We start from the raw sequence: 23,959 nt of genomic DNA on the forward strand, positions 1-23,959 counted from the left end.
TCACATTATAAATTAAATTAAGAAAAAGAATTTAAATAATTAAACTTTAAATAATATTTTAAAATGAAATATATATTAAAAATACATGTATTTTATAATTTTATTAAAAATTATAAAAAAATACTTATGCTAAACAGGTAGACTTTATTAGAAAAGTATTTTAAATAAAAATAATTAAAAATCATTTTTTTATATATTACTAAAAATTAAAATAATTAATATTATATATACATTCAATAAAATAAATATAATTTTAAAATTAAATTACATATATTAAAACTCAACTCAACTCAACTAAGCCTTTATCTCAAAAATTATATCTATTAAATTAGTTTAATTAAATTACATTTTAAATTATTTTATATGTATATATATATAATTAAAAATTAATTAAGTATCTATTTATTTTAAGGAAAATATTTTTTTAAAATACATTTTTCACATTTTATATTATTTGGGTTAAATAAAGAATAAATCAGTAAATATTTTTATAGTCAAAGAAATAATTAAGTTATTTTAAAAAAATGACTTGCCATTTTTAAAAAAAGAAAATTATTTTATAAATTACAATAATTTTATTAAAATATAAAAAATTATATATTCATAATATAAATGCATATCATTAATTTAATAATGTAACTAAATAATAAAAAGTATTTTAATGAAAAATATTTTTTTAAAAAATAAATTTTAATAAAAATATTTTATATATAAGTTATTTTTTTAAAATAAATTATGTTTAAATTTTTTTAATAAAAAATAGAAATAAATTTAATTATTGTCTCAGCAACATTTTCCTTTTATATAAAAAATATCTTAAATCCAACTTTATTTTGATCTAGTTTTTAATTAACCCGATTCAACCGGCTAAGTTTATTCAAATTTATCAAATTTAGGACACACTAAAATAAAATAAAATAAAAAACTATTAGCAGTAGGACAACTCAACTCAACTCAACTAAGTCTTTATCCCAAAAATTTGGAGTTGGCTATATGGATTCTAGGTCAGAAATATATAATGCTTCTAGGTCATGTTGTACTACTCTCCTCCAAGTCAATTTAGGTCTACCCCTTTTTTTCTTTACATCCTCTAACCTAATGTGCTCTACTTATTTAACTGGAGACTCCGTATGTCTACACTTCACATGACCAAACCACTTCAATCTCCCTTCTCTCAACTTATCTTCAATTGGCACCACACCTACTTTTTCTTTAATACTCTCATTATAGACTTTATCTAATATAGTATGGCCACTCATCCACCTTAACATTCTCATCTCTATAACTCTTATCTTAGATGCATACGACTCTTTCTGTCACGACCCAACCTATGGGCCTGACCGGCACTAGGACCTGAGCCAGCCTAAAGCCCCCGAGACCCGTAGTAAGCCTTAACTATTCATTTACCCAACTCTAAGGCCCATTTGGGCCCAATTTCAAGAAACCAACCGGACAGAGTCCGGCCATAAAATGGACCTACCAACGGGGAGTTTTTGACTCACCGACCTGAAAACACAATAAACAATCCATTGGGGAGCTCAGCTTACCCTCCACATACTCATATCATCATAATGATAAATGGGAGCTCAGCTCCCTCATCCAGTCCATCAAACATGCATATAATAATTTTACAGATCCACAATAATAATTTAGTTTACAGACCCAAATCAAATAAACATTTCTAACACATGCGGAAATTCTAGGAGTAAATAAAATTACACAAATATTGATAAACAACCTGCGAGGAAAGGAAGCAGGTTAACCTCAAAAATATCCTCCTGTGGCCTGGAAAAATATTGAACAGGAGTGAGCGTTCGACTCATAGAGTAAAATATCAATTTTAACCATAATCTCTATAACTATCTAAAACTAATGCACCCTGTAGAGTGAAATACAACATCAACAACATTTTCACATTATAACATCAAAAAGGTAAATTTGGAGCACTCACACACCCTGTAACATCAATCATAATATATGGGAGCTGATCCCTTATATAGCTCTCTTAAATCCAACCTGGTGCCAGCGAAGAACTCAGCTCGGACTTCCACTTAATAACCAAATCGGGGTCCCAGCGAAGAACTCAAGCCGTGTCTACCCCGAAGGACCGGGTCCCAGCGAAGATCTCAAGCCGTGTCTACCCGTCCTATCCATAGTCCACACCACATCACACGCACGCCAACGCACGCACACTGCTCCAAATTACCACAACAACATCCATGGCACGCTAACAGTTATGAATGCAACATAAATCGTGCCTAGAGTTTAACTACATAAATATATGCATATAAGTGATGCATGGGCATGCTTGAACATATAATAATATCGAAATTACAATTAAAATTAATATTTTACTCACAGACTTGACGATAGTCACTGAGGCGGCATGGAGGAAGAAGGTCATCGGCTCACCTGACAATTTTATTACAATCATTTAATAAATTTGACTCAATACAAACAAAGAAAAAGACCAATACGTCCTAAGTCGTGCCGAAAATCCGGCAGAGTCTCCCCTACACCTAGGACCTACCCAACCTGCAAAAAGGGCTCAAAACACACTTCTATATTCACAATCCATATATCCACAACTCAATCACATCCCACAGCCCCTCCTGGGCCCATCAAATCAGTCATCCATCACAATATGTAAAATTTCAATTTAGTCCTTATAATTAATCATTTTTGCAAAAACTACCCAAAAAAGCTCTAAAAATTCTAAAACTTTGCCCCGCGGTCCTTAGCAATATTACTAGGCTATTGCAAAAAGAATCATAATTTTCTGAGCTACCACGAATATTTTATGGATTTTTAATCCTAGTTAAGCACTAGAAAATTACGAAAAAACAAGGTTCGGGTTTACCTTTGCCGATTCTGACTTCGGGGACGCGCTCGGGACATCTGACAATGGGGGGCTAGCCAAAACCTCGGTGCAATTCGGAGACTTTTTCGGTAACGGGTCTGTCTGGCCGGAATTTCGCAGACCTGGTCAACTGTCGAATTTCCGCGAATTGAGGATACCTACACGAAGCCCATAACACGGGGGTTAGTACATAAAATTTTCAGAATTTTCCAAGCTCATTAAATGCTCGGAAAAACACTGCGAAGTTTCGTGGGACCCACCGAAAAACGGTGTCGAAAAAATTTGAAATTTATGTCGCCGTGAAGCTCTAGACGAGTGGAGCGTGCTGGTACCTTCGGTTTTCTCGTGGTATTCACGGTTTTCGAGAAATCTAGCCCAAAAGTCGAAATGGGCTAAAAACTTCCCGAGCAAAAATTGGACAAACCGCTCGATGGATTTCGGCGTTCTTGGTGTCTATGGAAAGCTCTCGCCGAGTAGATGATTTTAGACACAAGACCCGGTCCAATTGGTGGCCGGATCGGCCGAATTTTGGCCGGGGAAGCCGAAACGCCGCGCGCGCGAGGGAGGGAATTCGCGCGCGGTTTTCGGCCGTTTGGGGCGACTGGTGGGAGGCTGGGTGGGCTGCGCCGGCCTACCGGGTGGCAGGGGAGGTGGTGGCCGTGGCAGGGGCAGGAGGAGAGAGAAAAGAGAGAGAGAAGGGGAGGAGGTCGACGCGCGCGGGGAAGGAAAGAAGAAGAAGGAAAAGGCCGATCCGATTCGACCAGTCCGATCCGGTCCGGTTTGATTCGGCCGGTCCGATTCAAGATACAAAATTTTGAATTTTTACTCTGCCTCGGGACCGAAAACGAGGTCCAAAAATTCTGAAAAAATTCCAGAAAACTCAGAAAAATACGTAGACTCCAAATATATTTTTAGTTTTGCCACGTGGTCTTTAAATTAATTTTTAAAAATCATCAAAGTTTATATTTTCGAAAAATCGAACCCGATTTTTAAAATCCGAAAAATCTCAAAAAAAATTCCTAAAATTTAAATAAAATTAAAATACCAAAAATGCTCATAAAATTTAAAATTTTTGAGGTGTTACATTCTTCCCCCCTTACAGAAAATTCGTCCTCGAATTTTACACAAGGCAGAATAAAGCACATGATTATACATTGAACAAATAAGGGTACTTGCTACGCATGTCCCGTTCTGACTCCCAGGTGCACTCTTCCACTGACTGACTCCTCCACAAAACCTTAACCATAGGGATCTGTTTGGATCTCAGCTGCCTCACTTGGTAGTCCACTATGGCTACAGGCTGCTCCTCAAATGTCAAGTTCTCTTTTAGCTCTATCACATCCAGCTGTAGTACATGCGAAGGATCTGGAATGTATTTCCTGAGCATGGAGATGTGAAACACGGGATGAACGTGAGAAATGTTGGGTGGTAGCTCTAGCCGGTAGGCAACTGCTCCAACTCTATCCGTAACCTCAAAAAGTCCGATATACCGAGGTGCCAACTTGCCCTTCTTTCCAAATCTCATGATTCCCTTCATTGGAGAAACCTTCAAAAATACATAGTCGCCTACTGCAAACTCCACATCCCTCCGTCTGGGGTCTGCATAACTCTTCTACCTACTGAAAGCTGTTTTCAATCGTTCCCTGATTAAAGGAACTACCTCTGAAGTCTACTGAACTAGGTCTACATCATGCACCTTCGCTTCTCCCATTTCCGTCCAACACAGAGGAGACCTACACTTCCTTCCATATAATGCCTCATAGGGTGCCGTCCCTATGCTGGAATGGTAACTATTATTATAGGCAAACTCCACCAAAGCTAGCTGCTCATCCCATTGACCTCCAAAATCCAAAACACTCATGCGAAGCATGTCTTCCAGTGTTTGGATTGTCCTTTCGGACTGTCCGTCTATCTGAGGGTGGAAAAGCATCAAGTTCAATCGTGTGCCAAGTGCCTCCTGCAACTTTCTCCAAAACCAGAAGTGAATCAGCCCTCGCCGGATATTATGGGCAGGAACTCCATGCAATCGACTATTTCTCGAATGTAGAGCCGCATATTGTGCCACGAGTATGTAGTCTTTACAGGTAAGAAGTGAGCCGATTTGGTCAAGCGGTCTACAATTACCCATATCGAATCATATCCTCGCGTGGTACGAGGCAACCTACCACAAAATCCATAGTGATCATTTCCGACTTCCATTCTCGGGATAGGGAGCTCTTGCACTTCCCGACGGTCTCTCGGTGTTCAAACTTCACCTTTTGACAAGTCAAGCACTTGGACACAAAGTCCGCTATGTCTCTCTTCATGCCATTCCACCAATAGCTATCTTTCACATCATGGTACATCTTGGTGGAACTCAGGTGGACATCATGCAGTGTGTAGTGTGCCTCTCGCATGATTTCATTCCTGAGATTGTCCACATCGGGCACACATATCCTAGAACCTTGCACTAGGGCGCCATCATTGGCAAATCCAAACTCACCACCTTCACCTTGCTGTACTCTTTCTATAATCTTCATCAATTGTTGGTCTCTATGCTGGGAAACTCTAACTCTGTCCCTCAAGTCTGGCCTCACTGAAAAGTGAGCCAACAATACCCCCTCATCTGAAAAGATCTAGGATTAAACCTTGATCCATCAACTCATGTACCTCCTGAATCAATGGTCTCTTCTCTCAAATGTGCGCCAAATCGCTGTAAGATTTTCTGCTCAAGGCATCTGCCACAACATTGGCCTTTCCAGGGTGGTATTGGATGGTGCAATCATAGTCTTTCAGAAGCTCCATCCATCTCCTCTGTCTCAAGTTTAAATCCCTCTGTTGGAAGATGTATTTCAAGCTCTTGTGGTCGGTGTATATCTCGCACACTTCACCATACAGATAGTGTCTCCAGATCTTTAGTGCAAAGATTACAGCTGCCATTTCCAAATCATGGGTGGGGTAGTTCTGCTCATGCTTCTTCAGCTGCCTTGAAGCATAAGCCACTACCTTTCCATTCTGCATCAAAACACACCCTAGGCCAACTCTGGAGGCGTCACAATACACGGTGTATCCTTCACCACTCACAGGTAGTGTCAACACAGGCGGTGGTTAGACACTCCTTAAGCTTCGAAACTCACCTCACGTCATCTGTCCAAATGAATGGAACATTCTTCTGGTCAACTTAGTTAGGAAGCCGCTATCCCGAGAAATCTTGTACAAAACGCCTATAGTAGCGGCTAAACCCATAAAACTGCACCTCGTTGATCATTGTAGGCCTAAGCCAATCGATTCTGACTTCAATTTTTTTGGGATCTACTTGAATACCGTCACTAGAAACCACATGTCCCAAGAATGAGATGCTTTCTAGCCAAAATTCACATTTTGAAATTTTGGCATATAGCTGGTGCTCCCTCAACGTCTGCAACACCATCCTCAAGTGCCACACGTGTTCTTCCTCGGTCCGAGAGTATACCATAATGTCATCTATGAATACGATGACAAAACGGTCCAAAAATGGCTTGAACACTCGGTCCATCAAGTCCATGAAGGCTGTTGGTGCATTAGTGAATCCAAAAGACATCACCAAGAACTCATAATGACCATATCTTGTCTTGAATGCCGTTTTGGACACGTCCTCATCCCTGATTCTCAACTGATGGTAGCCTGATCGCAGGTCTATCTTGGAAAAGAATCTAGCCCCTTGGAGCTGATCAAACAGGTCATCGATCCGAGGAAGTGGATACTTGTTCTTCACAGTCACCTTGTTCAGCTGTCTGTAGTCAATACATAACCTCAATGGCCCATCCTTCTTTCTCACGAATAGAACAGGAGCACCACAGGGTGAAGTGCTCGGACGTATGAAACCCTTGTCCAAAAGCTCCTGTAGTTGCTCCTTCAGCTCTTTCAATTCTGCTGGTGCCATCCTGTAAGGTGGCATGGATATGGGGTTTGTACCCGGCACAATATCAATGCAAAACTCTATTTCCCTTCCTGGTGGCAACCCTGGAAGCTCCTCTGGGAAGACATCCATAAATTCTCTGACAACAGGAACATTTTCCATGCTGACACCTTCTACAGATGTATCTCTCACCAATGCCAAATACCCTTGGCATCCACGCCTCAACATTTTTCTAGCACTAATTGCTGACACCAAATTATATGGAGCCACGCTCCTGTTACCATCAAAGCTAAACTCTTCCACACCAGGTATGTGGAAATAGACCTTTTTGTTCCTGCAGTCTAAAGTGGCATAGTGAGTTGACAACCAATCCATCCCCAGGATTACATCAAAATCCATTACTGGTAGAGGAACCAAGTCTGCTGGGAGGATCTTTCCATCCACTACCACTGGGCTACCCGGAAAAACCATATCTACATCTATGTTGTCACTAAGTGGGGTAGTTACCGACAAAGGGCATTCTAAAGTTGTAGGGTTTTTACCCAACCTCATGACAAACACAGGGGAGACAAATGAGTGCGTAACACCCGGATCTATCAAAACACGAGCCTCATAGGAACAGACCAGAAGAATACCTACCACAACTGCATTTGAAGCCTGAGCATCCTGGTGGGTCAGGGTGAAAACCCGAGCTTGACCCCTACCCTGAGTGGCGTAACCACGACATCGACTTCTACCTCCCGACCGCCTCCAAATCCATGTCCCCTTGTCCTCGACCACTGTGGCCATCGATCACCGCCATGCCGAAGCACCCGGATACAACTGACGAGGAACATTTGCAACAGAACCCTGTGACCCCATCTGTGGCTCGCTGAACATGGGGCATTCTCTAGCAAAGTGACCTGGTTGGCCACACCTGAAGCATACTCCTGAACCCATCAAACAAGGTCCTGAATGTCCCCTTCCACACTATGCACAAGGTGCCAAGGAGGATCCTGATCCAGACCCAGAACTGCTGTACCCCGAACTATGACCACTGCTGGATCCGTACCCTGGTCTGAACCCTCGGGATTTGTGTCTGAAACCACTTCTCTTATTCCTGCTTCTTCCTCTGTAATTAGTCTGGCCCCCACTATCCGAAGTACCCATGTGGGGAACACCTGAAGAACCCTCTGCTTTGTTTTTCTTTGCTCTTCCGCTGTCATCCACCGCATAGCTAATCTCTATCTGTCTGGCTCGATCAACTACCACATCAAAAGACTGATCAGACATCATGGCCAGGTTTGCATACCTCCTGTCAAGCCCCTTTAGGAATCTCTTCACCTTCATAGTTTCTATAGCTACTGCTGTAGGGGCATATCTGCTCAATTCGAGTGCAGAGCATATTCATCTACTGCACGCCATTCTGTCTTAAGGCCTCAAAGGCCCACTGTTTCTGATCTCTGAAGCTTTCTGGCACAAACCGATTGATGAACAGTTCCACAAACTGAGTCCACGACAAACCCTCCATCCGAGGTAATATGTAGTCATTCATCCACTGTCTAGGCATAGGCCCCATGACATGCTGCATACACTCTATTAGTCTTCTATCAGTCAACTGCAACTCTGTTCCTGCCTGTCTGCAGGAAACCAAAAACCGATATGCATCGTCTGACACATCATAAGTACCAGGCACCAACTTCTTAAAATTGATTATCTGTTTGTAAGGTTCCCCTCTTGGTGCGGTGGACTGCTGCTGCTGTGGAGGGTGGACCATATACTGCGCCATCATGTCGATGGTTCTCTGCAACCCAGCTAGAGTAGCTGCCATTGGGTCCATGGGACCCTGTGCCATAAAAGATCGATCTGTCGTGGCGGTGCTCTTACTTGAGCGACTCTAGGCCTCCTACCCGCCTCCTGGCAGCGCCTCATCTGTCTTGACACCTCGTCGAGCACATCCGGTTCACAATGCATGGTAGCTCTCCTACTTCTACGCATTTTCCTGAAATTCAGCAGCATTAGCTCACAAAATTCAAAACTGCACATTACACCGCTCTATAGACTCATATTTACACACAATATATGAAGCAAAAACTAGAAGCAAAGACGACAATGCAAGACGAATGTGGACCCTATTTTTCCGCATGTGACTCCTAGTAGACTCTTCCCAACACTTTAGACAAACATTCCCTAAGAATCTGGAGCCTAAGCTCTGATACCACATTTGTCACGACCCAACCTATGGGCCGGACCGGCACTAGGACCTGGGCCAGCCTAAAGCCCCCGAGGCCCGTAGTAAGCCTTAACTATTCATTTACCCAACTCTAAGGCCCATTTGGGCCCAATTTCAAGAAACCAACCGGACAGAGTCCGGCCATAAAATGGACCTACCAACGGAGAGTTTTTGACTCACCCGACCTGTAAACACAATAAACAATCCATTGGGGAGCTCAGCTCACCCTCCACATACTCATATCATCATAATGATAAATGGGAGCTCAGCTCCCTCATCCAGTCCATCAAACATGCATATAATAATTTTACAGGTCCACAATAATAATTTAGTTTACAGACCCAAATCAAATAAACATTTCTAACACATGCGGAAATTCTAGGAGTAAATAAAATTACACAAATATTGATAAACAACCTGCGAGGAAAGGAAGCAGGTTAACCTCAAAAATATCCTCCTGTGGCCTGGAAAAATATTGAACAGGAGTGAGCGTTCGACTCAGAGAGTAAAATATCAATTTTAACCATAATCTCTATAACTATCTAAAACTAATGCACCCTGTAGAGTGAAATGCAACATCAATGACATTTTCACATCATAACATCAAAAAGGTAAATTTGGAGCACTCACGCACCCTGTAACATCAATCATAATATATGGGAGCTGATCCCCTATACAGCTCTCTTAAATCCAACCTGGTGCCAGCGAAGAACTCAGCTCGGACTTCCACTTAATAATCAAATCGGGGTCCCGCCAAGAACTCAAGCCGTGTCTACCCCAAGGACCGGTCCCAAAGAAAGATCTCAAGCGTGTCTACCCGGCCCCATCCATAGTCCACACCACATCACACGCACACCAACGCACGCACACTGCTCCAAATTACCACAACAACATCCATGGCACGCTAACAGTTATGAATGCAACATAAATCGTGCCTAGAGTTTAACTACATAAATATATGCATATAAGTGATGCATGGGCATGCTTGAACATATAATAATATCGAAATTACAATTAAAATTAATATTTTACTCACCGCCATGACGATGGTCACTGAGGCGGTGGCGGAGGAAGAAGGTCATCTCACCCGACAATTTTATTACAATCATTTAATAAATTTGACTCAATACAAACAAAGAAAAAGACCAATACGTCCTAAGTCGTAGAAAATCCGTGAGTCTCCCTACACCTAGGACCTACCCAACCTGCAAAAAGGGCTCAAAACACACTTCTATATTCACAATCCATATATCCACAACTCAATCACATCCCACAGCCCCTCCTGGGCCCATCAAATCAGTCATCCATCACAATATGTAAAATTTCAATTTAGTCCTTATAATTAATCATTTTTGCAAAAACTACCCAAAAAAGCTCTAAAAATTCTAAAACTTTGCCCCGCGGTCCTTAGCAATATTACTAGGCTATTGCAAAAAGAATCATAATTTTCTGAGCTACCACGAATATTTTATGGATTTTTAATCCTAGTTAAGCACTAGAAAATTACGAAAAAACAAGGTTCGGGTTTACCTTTGCTGATTCCGACTTCGGGGACGCGCTCAGGACGTTTGACAATGGGGGCTAGCCAAAACCTCGGTGCAATTCGGAGACTTTTCCAGTGCATGTCGGCGAATTTCGCTGGCCAATCAGCCGAATTCCGCGAATCGAGGATACCTACACGAAGCCCATAACACGGGGGTTAGTACATAAATTTTTTAGAATTTTTCAAGCTCATTAAATGCTCGGAAAAATACTGCGAAGTTCCGTGGGACCCACCGAAAAACGGTGTCTGAAAAATTTGAAATTTATGTCGCCGCGAAGCTCTCGACGAGTGGAGCTTGCTGGTACCCTCGGTTTTCTCGTGGGATTCACGGTTTTCGAGAAATCTAGCCTAAAAGTCAAAATGGGCTAAAAACTTCCTGAGCAAAAATTGGACAAACCGCTCGATGGATTTCGGCGTTCTTGGTGTCTATGGAAAGCTCTCGCCGAGTAGATAATTTTAGACACAAGACCAGGTCCAATTGGTGGCCGGATCAGTCGGATTTTGGCCGGGGAAGCCGAAACGCCGCGCGCGCGAGGGAGGGAATTCAAGCGCGGTTTCTGGCCGTTTGAGGCGGCGGCCGGCTAGCTGAGGAGGCTGGGTGGCGGCCGCCTACCGGGTGGCAGTGGGGAGGTGGTGGCCGGCGGGGCGAGGAGAGAGAAAAGAGAGAGAGAAGGGGAGGAGGTCGACGCGCGCGGGGAAGGAAAGAAGAAGAAGGAAAAGGCCGGTCCGATTCGACCGGTCCGATCCGGTCAGGTTCGATTCGGCCGGTCCGATTCAAGATATAAAATTTTGAATTTTTACTCTGCCTCGGGACCGAAAACGAGGTCCAAAAATTTCGAAAAAAATCTAGAAAACTCAGAAAAATACGTAGACTCCAAATATATTTTTAGTTTTGCCACGTGGTCTTTAAATTAATTTTTAAAAATCATCAAAGTTTATATTTTCGGAAAATCGAACCCGATTTTTAAAATCCGAAAAATCTAAAAAAAAAATTCCTAAAATTTAAATAAAATTAAAATACCAAAAATGCTCATAAATTTTAAAATTTTTGAGGTGTTACACTTTCAGTGTCCAACACTCACTACCATATAACATTGCCGGTCGTATGGTTGTACGTTAAAATTTTCATTTCAATTTATTAAGAATTTTATAATCACATAAAAAATATAACTAAATACTAAAAAATAAAAAATAAAAAGTCCAACCAAGACAAGTAAATTACAATATTAACCGTCAATCGCAACGCGATGAGGCCATTTTGGCATAGACATTTCCTGGTTCAAAAGCGGCTTAAGCCTTCAGGCATCTAGCTAAAGTCTTTTACTGTGTTCAGTGAAAATCATAATTACCCAACGTTTTTTTTTTTTAAGAAATAAGGGGAGTAGAGATAGAAAGTTATATGCTTTAAATTATTTAATTAAATTAAATTAAAAATAATTACTTGATTATTATCCTTAGAAAGTTTAGGTGCACTTTTACATAAATAAAATAATAATATTTATTTGTATACTTAGACCAGTAAATAATATATTTTTTTCTGCAATACTATATTATTAGAGTAAATTATACCGATTATTTTTAATTTAAATAATTATTTTATTTTAATTATTTAATTTAAATTTATTTAAAAAATCTCTTAAATTTAATTTTATTTTCAAAAAATTCCTTTAACCGATTAATTTTTAATAAATATTAAATTATTATTTAATTAAAGTAAATTTGTTATTATTGTTATTATTATTATTATTTTTATATAAAATTAAAATATTAATAAAATATCATATACTAATAAAACATTGTTTTAAAATTTATATTAATAATATTATTATTTTTCTAAGTTGTTATAAATTAAATTAAATTAAATTAATATATATAATTAATAATTTTATTTATAAATTTAATTAACATAAAATAATTTTATTATAATAATTATTAATTAATTTTTATAAAGATATAAAAGAAAAAAAATAAAAGGATAATTTTATTTTCAATTTAAAAATCCATTATTATAAGTTACCGTGACTTTTTTTTTTTAAATAACATTAAAGTTTAAAAAATTTATTTTAATGAACTAAAATTAAGTTAAAATGAAATATCATAGAGTTTAAGAATGGCCAGAACAAATTACCCAAAATTATAATAATAATAATAATAATAATTATTATTATTATTATTACTTCTCCATTCTATTTCTCCATAACTTTATATTATATGATAATCTCTGAGAAAAAAAAAAAAAATATATATATATATATATATATATATATATATATACACAATATTGATGAGACGTATGTACATACGCTCTTCCTAAATTGAGCGTGGACCACCAATTCCGCCCACTCACCTATAGAGTGCGCACGTTAGCATATCTCATAGTTTCTCCAGCGGGAGTGCAAGTCAGACGTTTTACCCAAAAAGAAAAGCAGGGGCGTAGTTTTCACCCTTCCCGTACCGGAAAATGACGTGGCCCGTTTAAATACAACACATCCAATTTCCCCACCGGAAGAGAAAACAAAAGAAAAGGAAGGAAAATCACTAAAGTTACAACAAAGCTTGCTAATTTTTTTTCTAAAATCCCCAAAATGTCCCTCATCTATCAATCTTTCTTTCTATTCGAAAATTTTTTCATTTCTGTTTAGCCTCCCTTTCTGTCGTTCTGTCTCAATCCATGTGCGTTCCTGTACTTGATGGAGCCGCAGAGCAGCCAAGATCTGGGTCTCCCAGAGAGGAAGGGACATAAGCGGAAACTGGAGGAAGAGATCGAAGAGGAGCGGCGAGAGATCTCGACGGCTGTCCCTTTCGGCGATGCGCGGCAAGCGCTTTTGTACGAGGTGGCTTCCCAGGTAAATATCCTTAACTCGACCTTCTCTTGGAACGAGGCCGATCGAGCAGCTGCGAAACGCGCCACTCACGTCCTTGCAGAGTTAGCCAAAAATGGTAATTCCTCCACCTCTCTCGTTCCATCTCTTTCATTTCTTCAATAGACAGACTCTGCTTTTTTCAGAAATCAAGATCTCTCTTTATGTGTAAGTGATTTTTTGCATGTGTTGCTTATAAATTGAGAAAGTGTTGTGTTTGGTGATCATTGTTTTCAGAAGAATTAGTGAATGTAATTGTTGAAGGAGGTGCAGTTCCAGCTCTGGTTAAGCATCTTCAAGCGCCGCAGTCAAGTGAAGCTGACCCTAATCCAAAGCCGTTTGAGCACGAGGTCGAGAAGGGGAGTGCTTTTGCTCTAGGACTGCTTGCTGTGAAGGTCGTTATATGTTCTTTTCGTGTCTATTTTTTCATTTTTAAGTTTTAGATACTTGTTTTTATAGCATCTTTGGTTTGGAGGTTTCAGTTCTCTGTCCAGAGAAGTTCAACTATAATAAGAAGTTAACTCCTGTTCAACATTTATGTTATGATGTTAATTATCTATAAATTGAAGTTAGTTATGAAAATTTTCTACAAAGAAAATTTTCAAATTATCATATTGACATGATATTGATATATTAGGGATAAGTCTTTTTCTTTTTTTTTTTTTTTTTGATGTGGCAAGAAATCTGATGTGCCTTGCAGTGAATGAAACAGTTAGTATTCTTCCCCTTGTTTCATCGCATGAAAGTTCTAGTTGCCGGGAGTATGCGATCATTTCTTGTTTTTAAAATTTGCAAGAATATCATACTATTAACATACGCCTACAACCATGACGTTGTAATTCCAAAAATGAAGCTAAGAAAGGCAAACAAAGATGGCAGATCAAACATATTTTTTTGAGAAATGCTCTTAATGTGATTGAATTAAAATTTTCCTTTCCCCTCATTCCTAAACACTTTTTCTGTTTTTAAATCTTTGCTGTGAACAGCCAGAGCATCAGCAACTCATAGTTGACACTGGGGCATTGTCACTTCTTGTGGACCTGTTGAAGAGGCACAAGGATGGTTCTAGTTGTCGGGCAGTAAATAGTGTAATTAGAAGGGCAGCTGATGCTATCACCAATTTAGCTCATGAGAACAGTAGCATTAAGACTCGCGTTAGGTTTGCTCATTCTAGTGGTAATTTTATTTCGATTTCTGAATTGAACACTACTTTCTTCTTATCTTCATTGTAATTGGTCCTACAGGATGGAAGGTGGAATTCCTCCTCTGGTTGAGTTGCTTGAATTCGTCGACACAAAGGTGCAAAGAGCTGCTGCTGGGGCACTACGAACACTGGCTTTTAAGAATGATGAGAATAAAACGCAGGTGATAAACCTTGACTTGGAAATTGGACTGTATAAGGTTTGAGTTTAATATCAGTAAACAATAGTATGAATTATGATACAAACTCTTTGATTTTGCAGATTGTTGAATGTAATGCTCTTCCTACCCTCATTCTAATGCTACGATCTGAGGATGCTGCTATACACTATGAAGCTGTATGCCATGTGATATCAATTTTGAATTTTTCATTAATGTGGAATTTTATTTTTGCACTTGATATTAGCTTTATCATGGAAAAAAAAAAATTCTCATTCTCACAGGTTGGTGTGATCGGAAATCTGGTGCATTCATCCCCAAACATAAAGAAAGAAGTCCTTGCTGCCGGTGCTCTGCAACCTGTTATTGGTTTACTTAGGTTTGTCTAAATCCTTTGGCACCCTTGAAATGTCTTTCCATTTGTTTTGGTAGTTTATGCATAAGTCCATCCATATAGCCGACCCCAACTAGTTTGGAATTAAGGATTAATTGTTATTGTATTTTATTTTTTAACACTATATTCTTTTCCTCGTGTGAAGATTTTTTTAATTTAGTTTTGCAACTTATCATTTATTTCTTGGATACAGTTCCTGCTGCTCTGAGAGCCAGAGGGAGGCTGCTTTGTTACTTGGACAATTTGCTGCAACCGACTCGGATTGCAAGGTAGACTCAAGCTTGGCTTCATTTTCCTTTCCTTGAGAATTATCCACTTTCTACAGCTAATTGTTGAGAAGATGGAAGGCAAGAAAATAAATACTGTCCACTCTTTCTAGTTTCTTAGTTTTTGTTTCCAGCAGTCCATTTAGCAGATAAACAAAAGAGTTGACTTTTTTAGCAGATAGACTCAATCCACCCTGCCCCTCAAAACACACACACACACACACACACACACACAAAACAACCACCTTTTCCTACTTTAGATTAAAAACATGATTTGTTTTTAGGTTCACATTGTACAAAGGGGTGCAGTTCAACCTTTGATAGAGATGCTTCACTCTCCTGATCTACAGCTGAGGGAAATGTCAGCCTTTGCACTGGGGAGGTTGGCACAGGTTACTATTCTTTCTATCTTATGCATGCTTTATTTACATCAAAGTATATCCTAATGGCATTATGAAATCACTATTGCTTTCATGTCAGGGTGTATTTATTTATTTACCTTTAAATTTTTTGCTCAACTCAACTCAACTAAGCGTTTATCCCAAGAATTTGCGGTCGGCTATATGAATTCTCTTTCTCCATTCTAAACGATTTTGGGTTAAATCCTCGAAAATGTGTAATGCTTCTAGGTCATGTTGTACTATTCTTCTCCAAGTCAGTTTAGGTTAATCCCTTCTTTTCTTTCTATCTTCTAACCTAATGTGCTCTATTTGTCTAACTGGAGCCTCTGTATGTCTACGCTTCACATGACCAAACCATCTCAATCTTCCTTCTCTCGACTTGTCCTCATTTGGCACTACTCCTACATTTTCTCTAATATTTTCATTACGGACTTTATCTAGTCTAGTATGACCATTCATCCACCTTAACATTCTCATCTCCGCAACTCTTATCTTAGACACATATGACTCCTTCAGTGCCTAACACTCACTACCATATAATATGGCCGGTCGTATGGCTGTACGGTAAAATTTTTCTTTCAACTTATTGGAAATTTTGCGATCACATAAAATTCACGTGGCACTTATCTACTTCAACCATCCAGCTTTAATTTTATGATTAACATCTTTCTCACATTCCCCATCTACTTGAAGGATTGAGCTGAGATATTTAAAATGATTACTTTGGGGCAGTACCACTCCATCCAAACTAACTCCTTCCCTATCACCAGTTCGGCTTTCACTGAACTTGCAATGCATGTATTCTGTTTTCGTTCTACTTTACTTAAAACCCTTTGGCTCTACAGTACTTCTCAAAAGCTCAACTTTCTATTGACTCATTCTCGCATCTCATTTATCAGAACTATATCATTTGCAAATATCATGCACCAAGTAATACTCTATTGTATATGTTTCGTTAATTCATCTAAAACTAATGTAAAAAGGTAAGGGCTTACAGCTGAACTTTGGTGTAATCCAATTGAGATAGGAAAATCTCGTGTCCCCTCTCACTGTGCGCACAATAGTAGTTGCTCCGTCATGCATATCTTTCAACACTTATATGTACCTAATAGATACCCTTTTTTGTTCTAATATTCTACATAAGACATCTCTTGGAACACTATCATAAACCTTCTCCAAATCGATAAAAATCATGTGTAGATCTTTCTTCACATCTCTATATTTCTCCATCAAGCTTCTAATGAGAAAGATCGCTTCCATAGTTAAACGACCGGGCATGAAGCCTAATTGATTGGGAGAGATAGAAGTGTCATGACGTAGTCGATGTTTCACAACTTTTTTCCACAACTTCATAGTATGGCTCATGAGTTTAATTCCCCTGTAGTTTGTACAACTCTGTATGTCTCCCTTATTTTTAAAAATAGGTACTAAAATACTCCTCCTCCATTCATCAAACATTTTCTTTGAGTTTAAAATCTTATTAAACAATTTAGTTAACCATGTCACTCCCATATCTCCCAAACACTTCCACACTTCAATTCGTATTTCATCGGGTCCACAGGCTTTACCCACTTTCATTCTCTTAAGTGCTTCCTTTACTTCTAAAGATCCAATCTGCTTCCTTTACTTCTAAAGATCCAATCTTTCTAGTATAATTCACATTCTTTTCTATTGCTCTGTAGTCTATATTCATGCTATTATCACTTTGACTATTGTTAAAGAGATCATCAAAATAATTTCTCCATCTTTCTTTAATATCCTCATTTTTCACCAACACTTTTCATTCTTTATCCTTAATGCACCTAATTTGATTGAGATATTGACATTTCTTTTCTCCTCCTTGCTAATCTATAAATATCTTTCTCCCCTTCTTTAGTTCAAGTTTCTCATATAACTTTTCAAAGGCCTGCGCTCTTGCTTGACTAACTGCCTTTTTTGTCTTTCTTTGCTATCTTGTACTGTTCATATGTTTCATTATTGTTACACTTAGGTAATTTCTTATATCATTCCCTTTTTTTCTTCACTGCCTTTTGTACTTTCTCATTCCATCACCATCTCTCTTTTGAGGGTGGTCCATGTCCTCTAGACTCTTTAAGTACTTTTCTAGCTACTTCTCTAATCTTTGATGCCATTTGTATCCACATATCATTGGTCTCCACATCCAGCTTTCATGCTTCGGACTCGAGAAGCTCATTTTTGAACTTCACTTGCTTTACTCCTTTCAACTCCCACTACTTTGTTCGAGCTACACTATTTCTTCTAACCTTACTTGAATTATTCCTAAACTTGACATTCAAGATTACTAACTGATGTTGACTTGTTAAAGTCTGTCCTGGAATGACTTTGCAATCCTTGCATAGAGCTCTATTTGACTTCCTGATTAAGAGGAAGTCAATTTGGCTTTTATGTTGCACACTTTTAAAACTCATTAAATGTGATTTTCTTTTTATAAAGTAGGTATTTGCTAGTTTTAGGTTGTATGCTATAGCAAAATTTAGGATGATTTTTCCTTCCTCATTTCGGCTGTTAAAACTAAAACCTCCATGAACATTCTCGTAACCTTGCCTATCACTTCCTACATGTCCATTCAAATCTTCACCGATGAAAACATTCTCTTTATTCGGTATGTTTTGTATTAGATCATCCATATCTTCCCAAAATCTTTGTTTACTCTCACTATCTAGTCCTATTTGTGAAGCGTAAGCCCTAACTACATTTATTATTTCTTTTTCTGGTACTAGCTTTACTAGTATAATTCTATCTCCTATTCTTTTCACAGCTATTACAACATCTTTCAATGTCCTGTCTATGATTATGCCCACTCTGTTCTTGTTCCTCTCCTTTCCGATAAACAACAGTTTGTACTCTGAATTACTTAAGTCCTTGCTTTTCTCTCCTACCCATTTAGTCTTTTGAATGCAAGCAATATTCACTATTCTTCTTTCCAAGGCATTCATAAGCTCTATTAATTTTTATGTAAGTGATCTAACATTTCAAGTACTAACCTTAATTTTCCTCCTATCTTGTTCATTCCTAATTAATCTCTTTCTATGATATCTTCTATTGTTTTCTATGCCTATCTTGTGTTCTGTTTCACTATCTGTTCTACTATTTGTCTTATAGACTAATTTTTTTACCCACACCCGTCCATGATGTGGGAACCCTTACTCATTTAACACTACGCCCGGGCGCCGGCATGGCACGTTGCTTTCGGTGAACGCCCTACACCTTTGCATATTTCTCACTACACCCGGGCTCCGATGTAGCGCGTCGTAAGTAAAGGACGCCTCAACGTTTATATCATTTGAATCCATATCATAGGATGTGACAAAATTTTTACGCTGGTTGTCACCTATCGCAACCCTCCTCCTTTATTCGGGCTTGGGACCGGCTAAGCACAAATTACTTAGGCGGAGTTACCTTTAAATTTTTTGCAATGATTATAAAAGATATTAATTTTTGAAAATGTAAAAAATGTGAGAAATGTATATTTTGTGTCATTAGCATTGCAAAGAAATAGAAACATATTTTTTGTCAATTTAACTTACCATGTAGTCTTTACACAACACACATGTATTTCTGTACTTTCTCACTAAATTGCTCAATTGAGCTGCGTTCTTGTTGGATGGTTCTTTTTGGCTTTATTTTTTTATTTTTTATTTTTTTTGCTTGCAGGACTCGCACAATCAAGCTGGTATAGCTTATAATGGTGGTTTGGTGCCATTACTGAAGCTTCTGGATTCAAAAAATGGATCTCTTCAACATAATGCTGCATTTGCTCTATATGGTCTTGCCGATAATGAGGTATGCTGTAGGTTATGAATTCTGATGAACTCAAGGACCCAAATCCCAGTATTTTTGAGAGTGAGACTTTTTAACTTGATACGATCTTATTGTTCATTCATTTTTCCTATAGGATAATGTGTCCGATTTTATTAGGGTGGGAGGTGTCCAGAAGCTGCAAGATGGGGAATTTATTGTTCAAGTATGTTCATTAATCATTTCATTGTTTAACATAGCTGTTATGATTAGTCTCCTTTATGTGCCTATGCTGCCGATTCTATATTCTTTAACTACATGGTAGCATGAAATCATGAATGTTACATATCAGTCTGCACACTTACTAAAACAGAGGAATAGGGAGAGAGATAGAAATAGATGAGAAAAGAATAGAAGTAGATGAGAAAATAGAAGAGAGTAGATGAGAAGAGAAAGAGAATATTTAAGAGATTAGAGATATCTTTGATTATTAATGATCTTGGATAGTCTCCTCTTTACAATTAAGTTCCTATTTATATTTCTTTGGATCCTATAACTGCTCTCTACAATTACAATTGACTGGAGAGTAATTACAATATATTAGTACAATAGAATCTTCGTATTTAACTACTGGACTAACCTCCTAACTGCTCTACTCCTTAACAATGAATTCATTTAGGAACCTAGATGTTTACCAGTTCATTGCTCTTTTTTGCTGGGCCTACCATGATCAATAGACAATTAATAATTACACGTGCAGGCAACAAAAGATTGTGTATCCAAGACTTTGAAAAGATTAGAGGAAAAGATTCATGGACGGGTGAGCTCTCTCTCTTTCTCCTTTTATTATCTTTGGCAATATCTAGTCTGTCGATCTCTCTCTCTCGCCCTCCTTTTATCATCTCTGACAATATCTAGTCTGTTGAAACTGTACTAGTGTTTTTCTTTTTTTCTAAATGTAATGTTCAACGCTAAGCTGTACCAGTGTTTTTCTTTCGTAGGTTTTAAAACATTTGTTATATCTAATGCGTGTAGCAGAGAAGGCTGTCCAACGACGTGTTGCTTTGGCTCTTGCACATCTTTGTTCCCCAGATGATCAGAGAACCATATTCATTGATAACAATGGCATGTCATATTCTCCCTAATTCTGCCCGTTTTCATATTTAAAATTGGGAAAAGAAATCATCAGTTTGGAATAGTGTTCATTGACTTAAAATGATCGTGCTGGTTAGAGATTCCTCATCATTTTTCTAATGCAGGATTGGAGTTACTTCTTGGCCTTCTCAGCTCTACAAGCCCAAAGCAACAAATTGATGGAGCTGTAGCTCTCTACAAGTTGGCAAATAAAGCAATGTCTCTCTCTCCCGTGGATGCAGCTCCCCCTTCTCCAACACCACAGGTGAGTTTGCTGTCTAAAAATGCTAGGTCTTATTCTATTCAGTTTTTTATGATGTGACATAATAAATTCGAGTTTAATGTTTTTGGAAGTCACAATCGGTATAGTAGATATTTATTATAAAAGGTCCTTGGTTTACCAATTTATTATTTGTGATCATAATCATCCCTTGAACTCATTCCAGTCCTTGTGTTTCGAGGCTAGGATATAGATGGATGAAAATGTTAAGAAAGAAAAAACAGTTGGGGATTTGGCATCTAACAATTTATTAGTATTATTTGCTTGTTGTTTGTTAACTTTTAAATATGACAAGGATGTAAACTTTCAAATTTTTTAGATGTTATTTAGAAATTCATGTTTATGATAACACCTTTCTTCCTGCAGGTATATCTAGGGGAGCAGTATGTAAACAATTCTACTTTGTCTGATGTTACCTTTCTGGTCGAAGGTTGTAAATAAAAATTATCTGATAGTTAGCTTTTGTAGAATTGTTGTCTTGCAGTTCTTGCTAGTATAGAAGATTTGTTTGCTTGAACCCTCTCTTACAAATTCATATTTTTTGTGTACTGCAGGTAGACGGTTCTGTGCTCATAGAATTTGCTTGCTTGCTTCTTCAGATGCATTTCGTGCAATGTTTGATGGAGGTTACTTGGTGAGTATGCTTGTCAGTCATGGTTTAGTTGCCATTCATCAAACACTCCCCTTGAGCCTGCCTTTTTTTTTTTTGTGGATTGAGGCCCAGGAATGGTCAAACAGATGGTTGCTTTTTTGTCTGCCAACTCTGGAGTCTGAATTTGTTCAACTGGGGATAACATATTGACCTTTGCTTCTGAAAATTACAGGGGTTACCATTCATGTATTTGTTGTGAAATCCAGAGTCTGTCTTGATGGATTTGTAGTTTAAGCTGTACTTGTGTACAGAGTAGGGAAGGAGGAGAAGGATGGTTGGGATGACATTCATATCATATGTGCTATGTGCATTTTATTTAATTTTTCTTGGTATGTGCCACAGGAGAAGGATGCAAGGGACATTGAAATTCCAAACATTAGATGGGAGATTTTTGAGTTGATGATGAGGTTTGATGAATTACAAATTTTCATAGTTTCTTAAAGAAGCCTCTCCAGATTGATTATTTAATAGGTTTTGTTTGCTGCAGATTCATATACACAGGATCAATAGATATTTCATTAGATATTGCACAAGATCTGCTGAGGGCTGCAGATCAGTATCTTTTGGAGGGGCTTAAGCGACTCTGTGAATATACCATAGCACAGGTGAGCTATGAAGGCTTGTTTACATGTGTGGATGTGATCCTTGTTCTGCTTCCAAATTGAAAATGACAATCTGATTACTCCTCTCTCTCTCTCTCTCTCTCAGGATATATCACTAGAAAATGTGGCAAGCATGTATGAACTTTCAGAAGCTTTCAATGCTATTTCATTGAGGCACACATGCATTTTGTTTATCTTGGAGCAGTTTGATAAATTGAATGCTAAGCCCAGGTACATGCCCCTCTTACTAGGCCATTTTCCCATTCTCTTTAGAACATTGTCTGTGAATAAGTATTCCTCATATTAGGGTTCATGTGATAAGTGTAAACAATCCTCAAATATGTACATGGAAAGTGGCAAAATTTAGGATCATCAATCATCCCTTACACATCGCAATTTTTATATGCTTTCACCTCCCTATGTAAGATCCTTCTGTGAGATCTCTGTGTATGGAACAGTGCAATAGTTCTGTGAGATCTTATTCCCTTTGTAGAATGAGAAAGAACATTTGTTTTTGGTGGTGGAAATTTATTTGTATGCTGAAATTTGCAGGCACTCCCATTTGATCCAGCGTATCATACCCGAGATTCGGAATTACTTTACCAAAGCACTTACCAAACTTAACCCACGCAACTTGCGGCTGTAGATTACTGGTATTGGATTCTTGATGTCTAACTGGATAACATTGTACAGAAAATAGTAGATCTTCTCATTCATGTCGAGCCATTTGAAGGTTCTAAATCTAATAGGCTGGTTATATGGCACATAATCTTCCCTGATACCAGAATGCTGTTTCATGTGTATACATTGAACATTGTTTCCATTTTCTTGGATGTTGATGGGGTATGTTCTCCATCAACATTATTGTTGCCCTGTATTGTTATGTATTCTGTAACTCTTTTAGTGAGTTGGCGTTCAGAGAGAGCAAGAGTTGATTTCTGGAAAATTGTGGCAGAATTTCAGGTCTTCCCACTTCCAAACATGGATTGAACCGGAAATTAATATTTTAATGCTATTGCACCATCTTGTTGATTGAAGGTTCATGTGTATTAGTTCGACATGAAGACAAATGAATTTTTTTCACGTCTCTGTTGATGCTTGTTTGACACGAACGTGATTTGTTGAAACGCGTGGCTAATGTGTTCCATCAATATTACCAATTCACTTCACCATCTAAGTACTTCAAATTGGAGATTCTTTCAAATTGGCTGGTTGATTCTTTCTGATCTGACCTTGGATTTCTAATTTCTATTCGCCCGTCACTCTTTCTTGGTTTGAAGTTTTTGGTCCTTCAAGAATCAGAGGTGCTTTGAGAGTGGGGGACAATAGAATTTCTTTAAATACGAAAATTAATTAGGACCAATTGTTTAAAGTTAATCATTTTCATTACACTTTACCGTAAATACAGAAGCAAAATTTTGTATCAAGGACGGGTTGTGTGGATCTTCTTTTCAAGAATGATATTCAACTCTTCCGTTAAGAAAAGAAAAAGCATAATTTTGTGGTGTTTTAGTGAGCCTGATGGCAGCATTTTCTCCCTTTCATTTTCATCATTTTTCCAAATAAAAACAAAAATTTCCTCAGTTTTCTTTCTTTCCTTTTTTCGTAATTCCCAAACGTAGGCTTTTTTATTTTTTTGAATTGCAAACCGATGCGTTTCCATTGCCTCGGGGGCAACGTGGGCTAGTTTTGCATTTCAGAGAAATTCAACAACAGCAGGGAAACTTGTCATACTCAAGCAACGTCGCATCTCTATGAA

The 23,959-nt window shown here is 38.2% G+C and overlaps 1 protein-coding gene across 2 annotated transcripts; it reads left to right on the top strand.

The window, feature by feature from the left end:
- The first annotated feature begins 12,807 nt into the window (after positions 1-12,807).
- On the top strand, positions 12,808-23,237 carry LOC110673182 (ARM REPEAT PROTEIN INTERACTING WITH ABF2). 2 transcript variants are annotated; one of them, XM_021836232.2, is made up of 19 exons: positions 12,808-13,432; positions 13,591-13,748; positions 14,340-14,512; positions 14,598-14,718; positions 14,817-14,891; positions 14,997-15,091; positions 15,300-15,375; positions 15,657-15,764; positions 19,449-19,577; positions 19,690-19,758; positions 20,293-20,352; positions 20,534-20,657; positions 20,792-20,931; positions 21,313-21,376; positions 21,501-21,580; positions 21,941-22,005; positions 22,086-22,203; positions 22,307-22,431; positions 22,753-23,237. In XM_021836232.2, exons 1-19 carry the CDS (start codon positions 13,183-13,185, stop codon positions 22,844-22,846), a joined length of 2,124 nt encoding a protein of 707 aa, XP_021691924.2. In that variant the 5' UTR covers positions 12,808-13,182; the 3' UTR covers positions 22,847-23,237. The 2 variants fall into 2 exon arrangements, 1 of the variants encoding a protein (XP_021691924.2); XR_009144101.1 differs by lacking the exons at positions 21,313-21,376; positions 22,753-23,237 and having other exon boundaries at positions 22,307-22,335.
- Positions 23,238-23,959: the final 722 nt, after the last annotated feature.

This window comes from Hevea brasiliensis, chromosome 15, assembly GCF_030052815.1.
Source record: "Hevea brasiliensis isolate MT/VB/25A 57/8 chromosome 15, ASM3005281v1, whole genome shotgun sequence".
NCBI classification, from domain to species: Eukaryota; Viridiplantae; Streptophyta; class Magnoliopsida; order Malpighiales; family Euphorbiaceae; genus Hevea; species Hevea brasiliensis.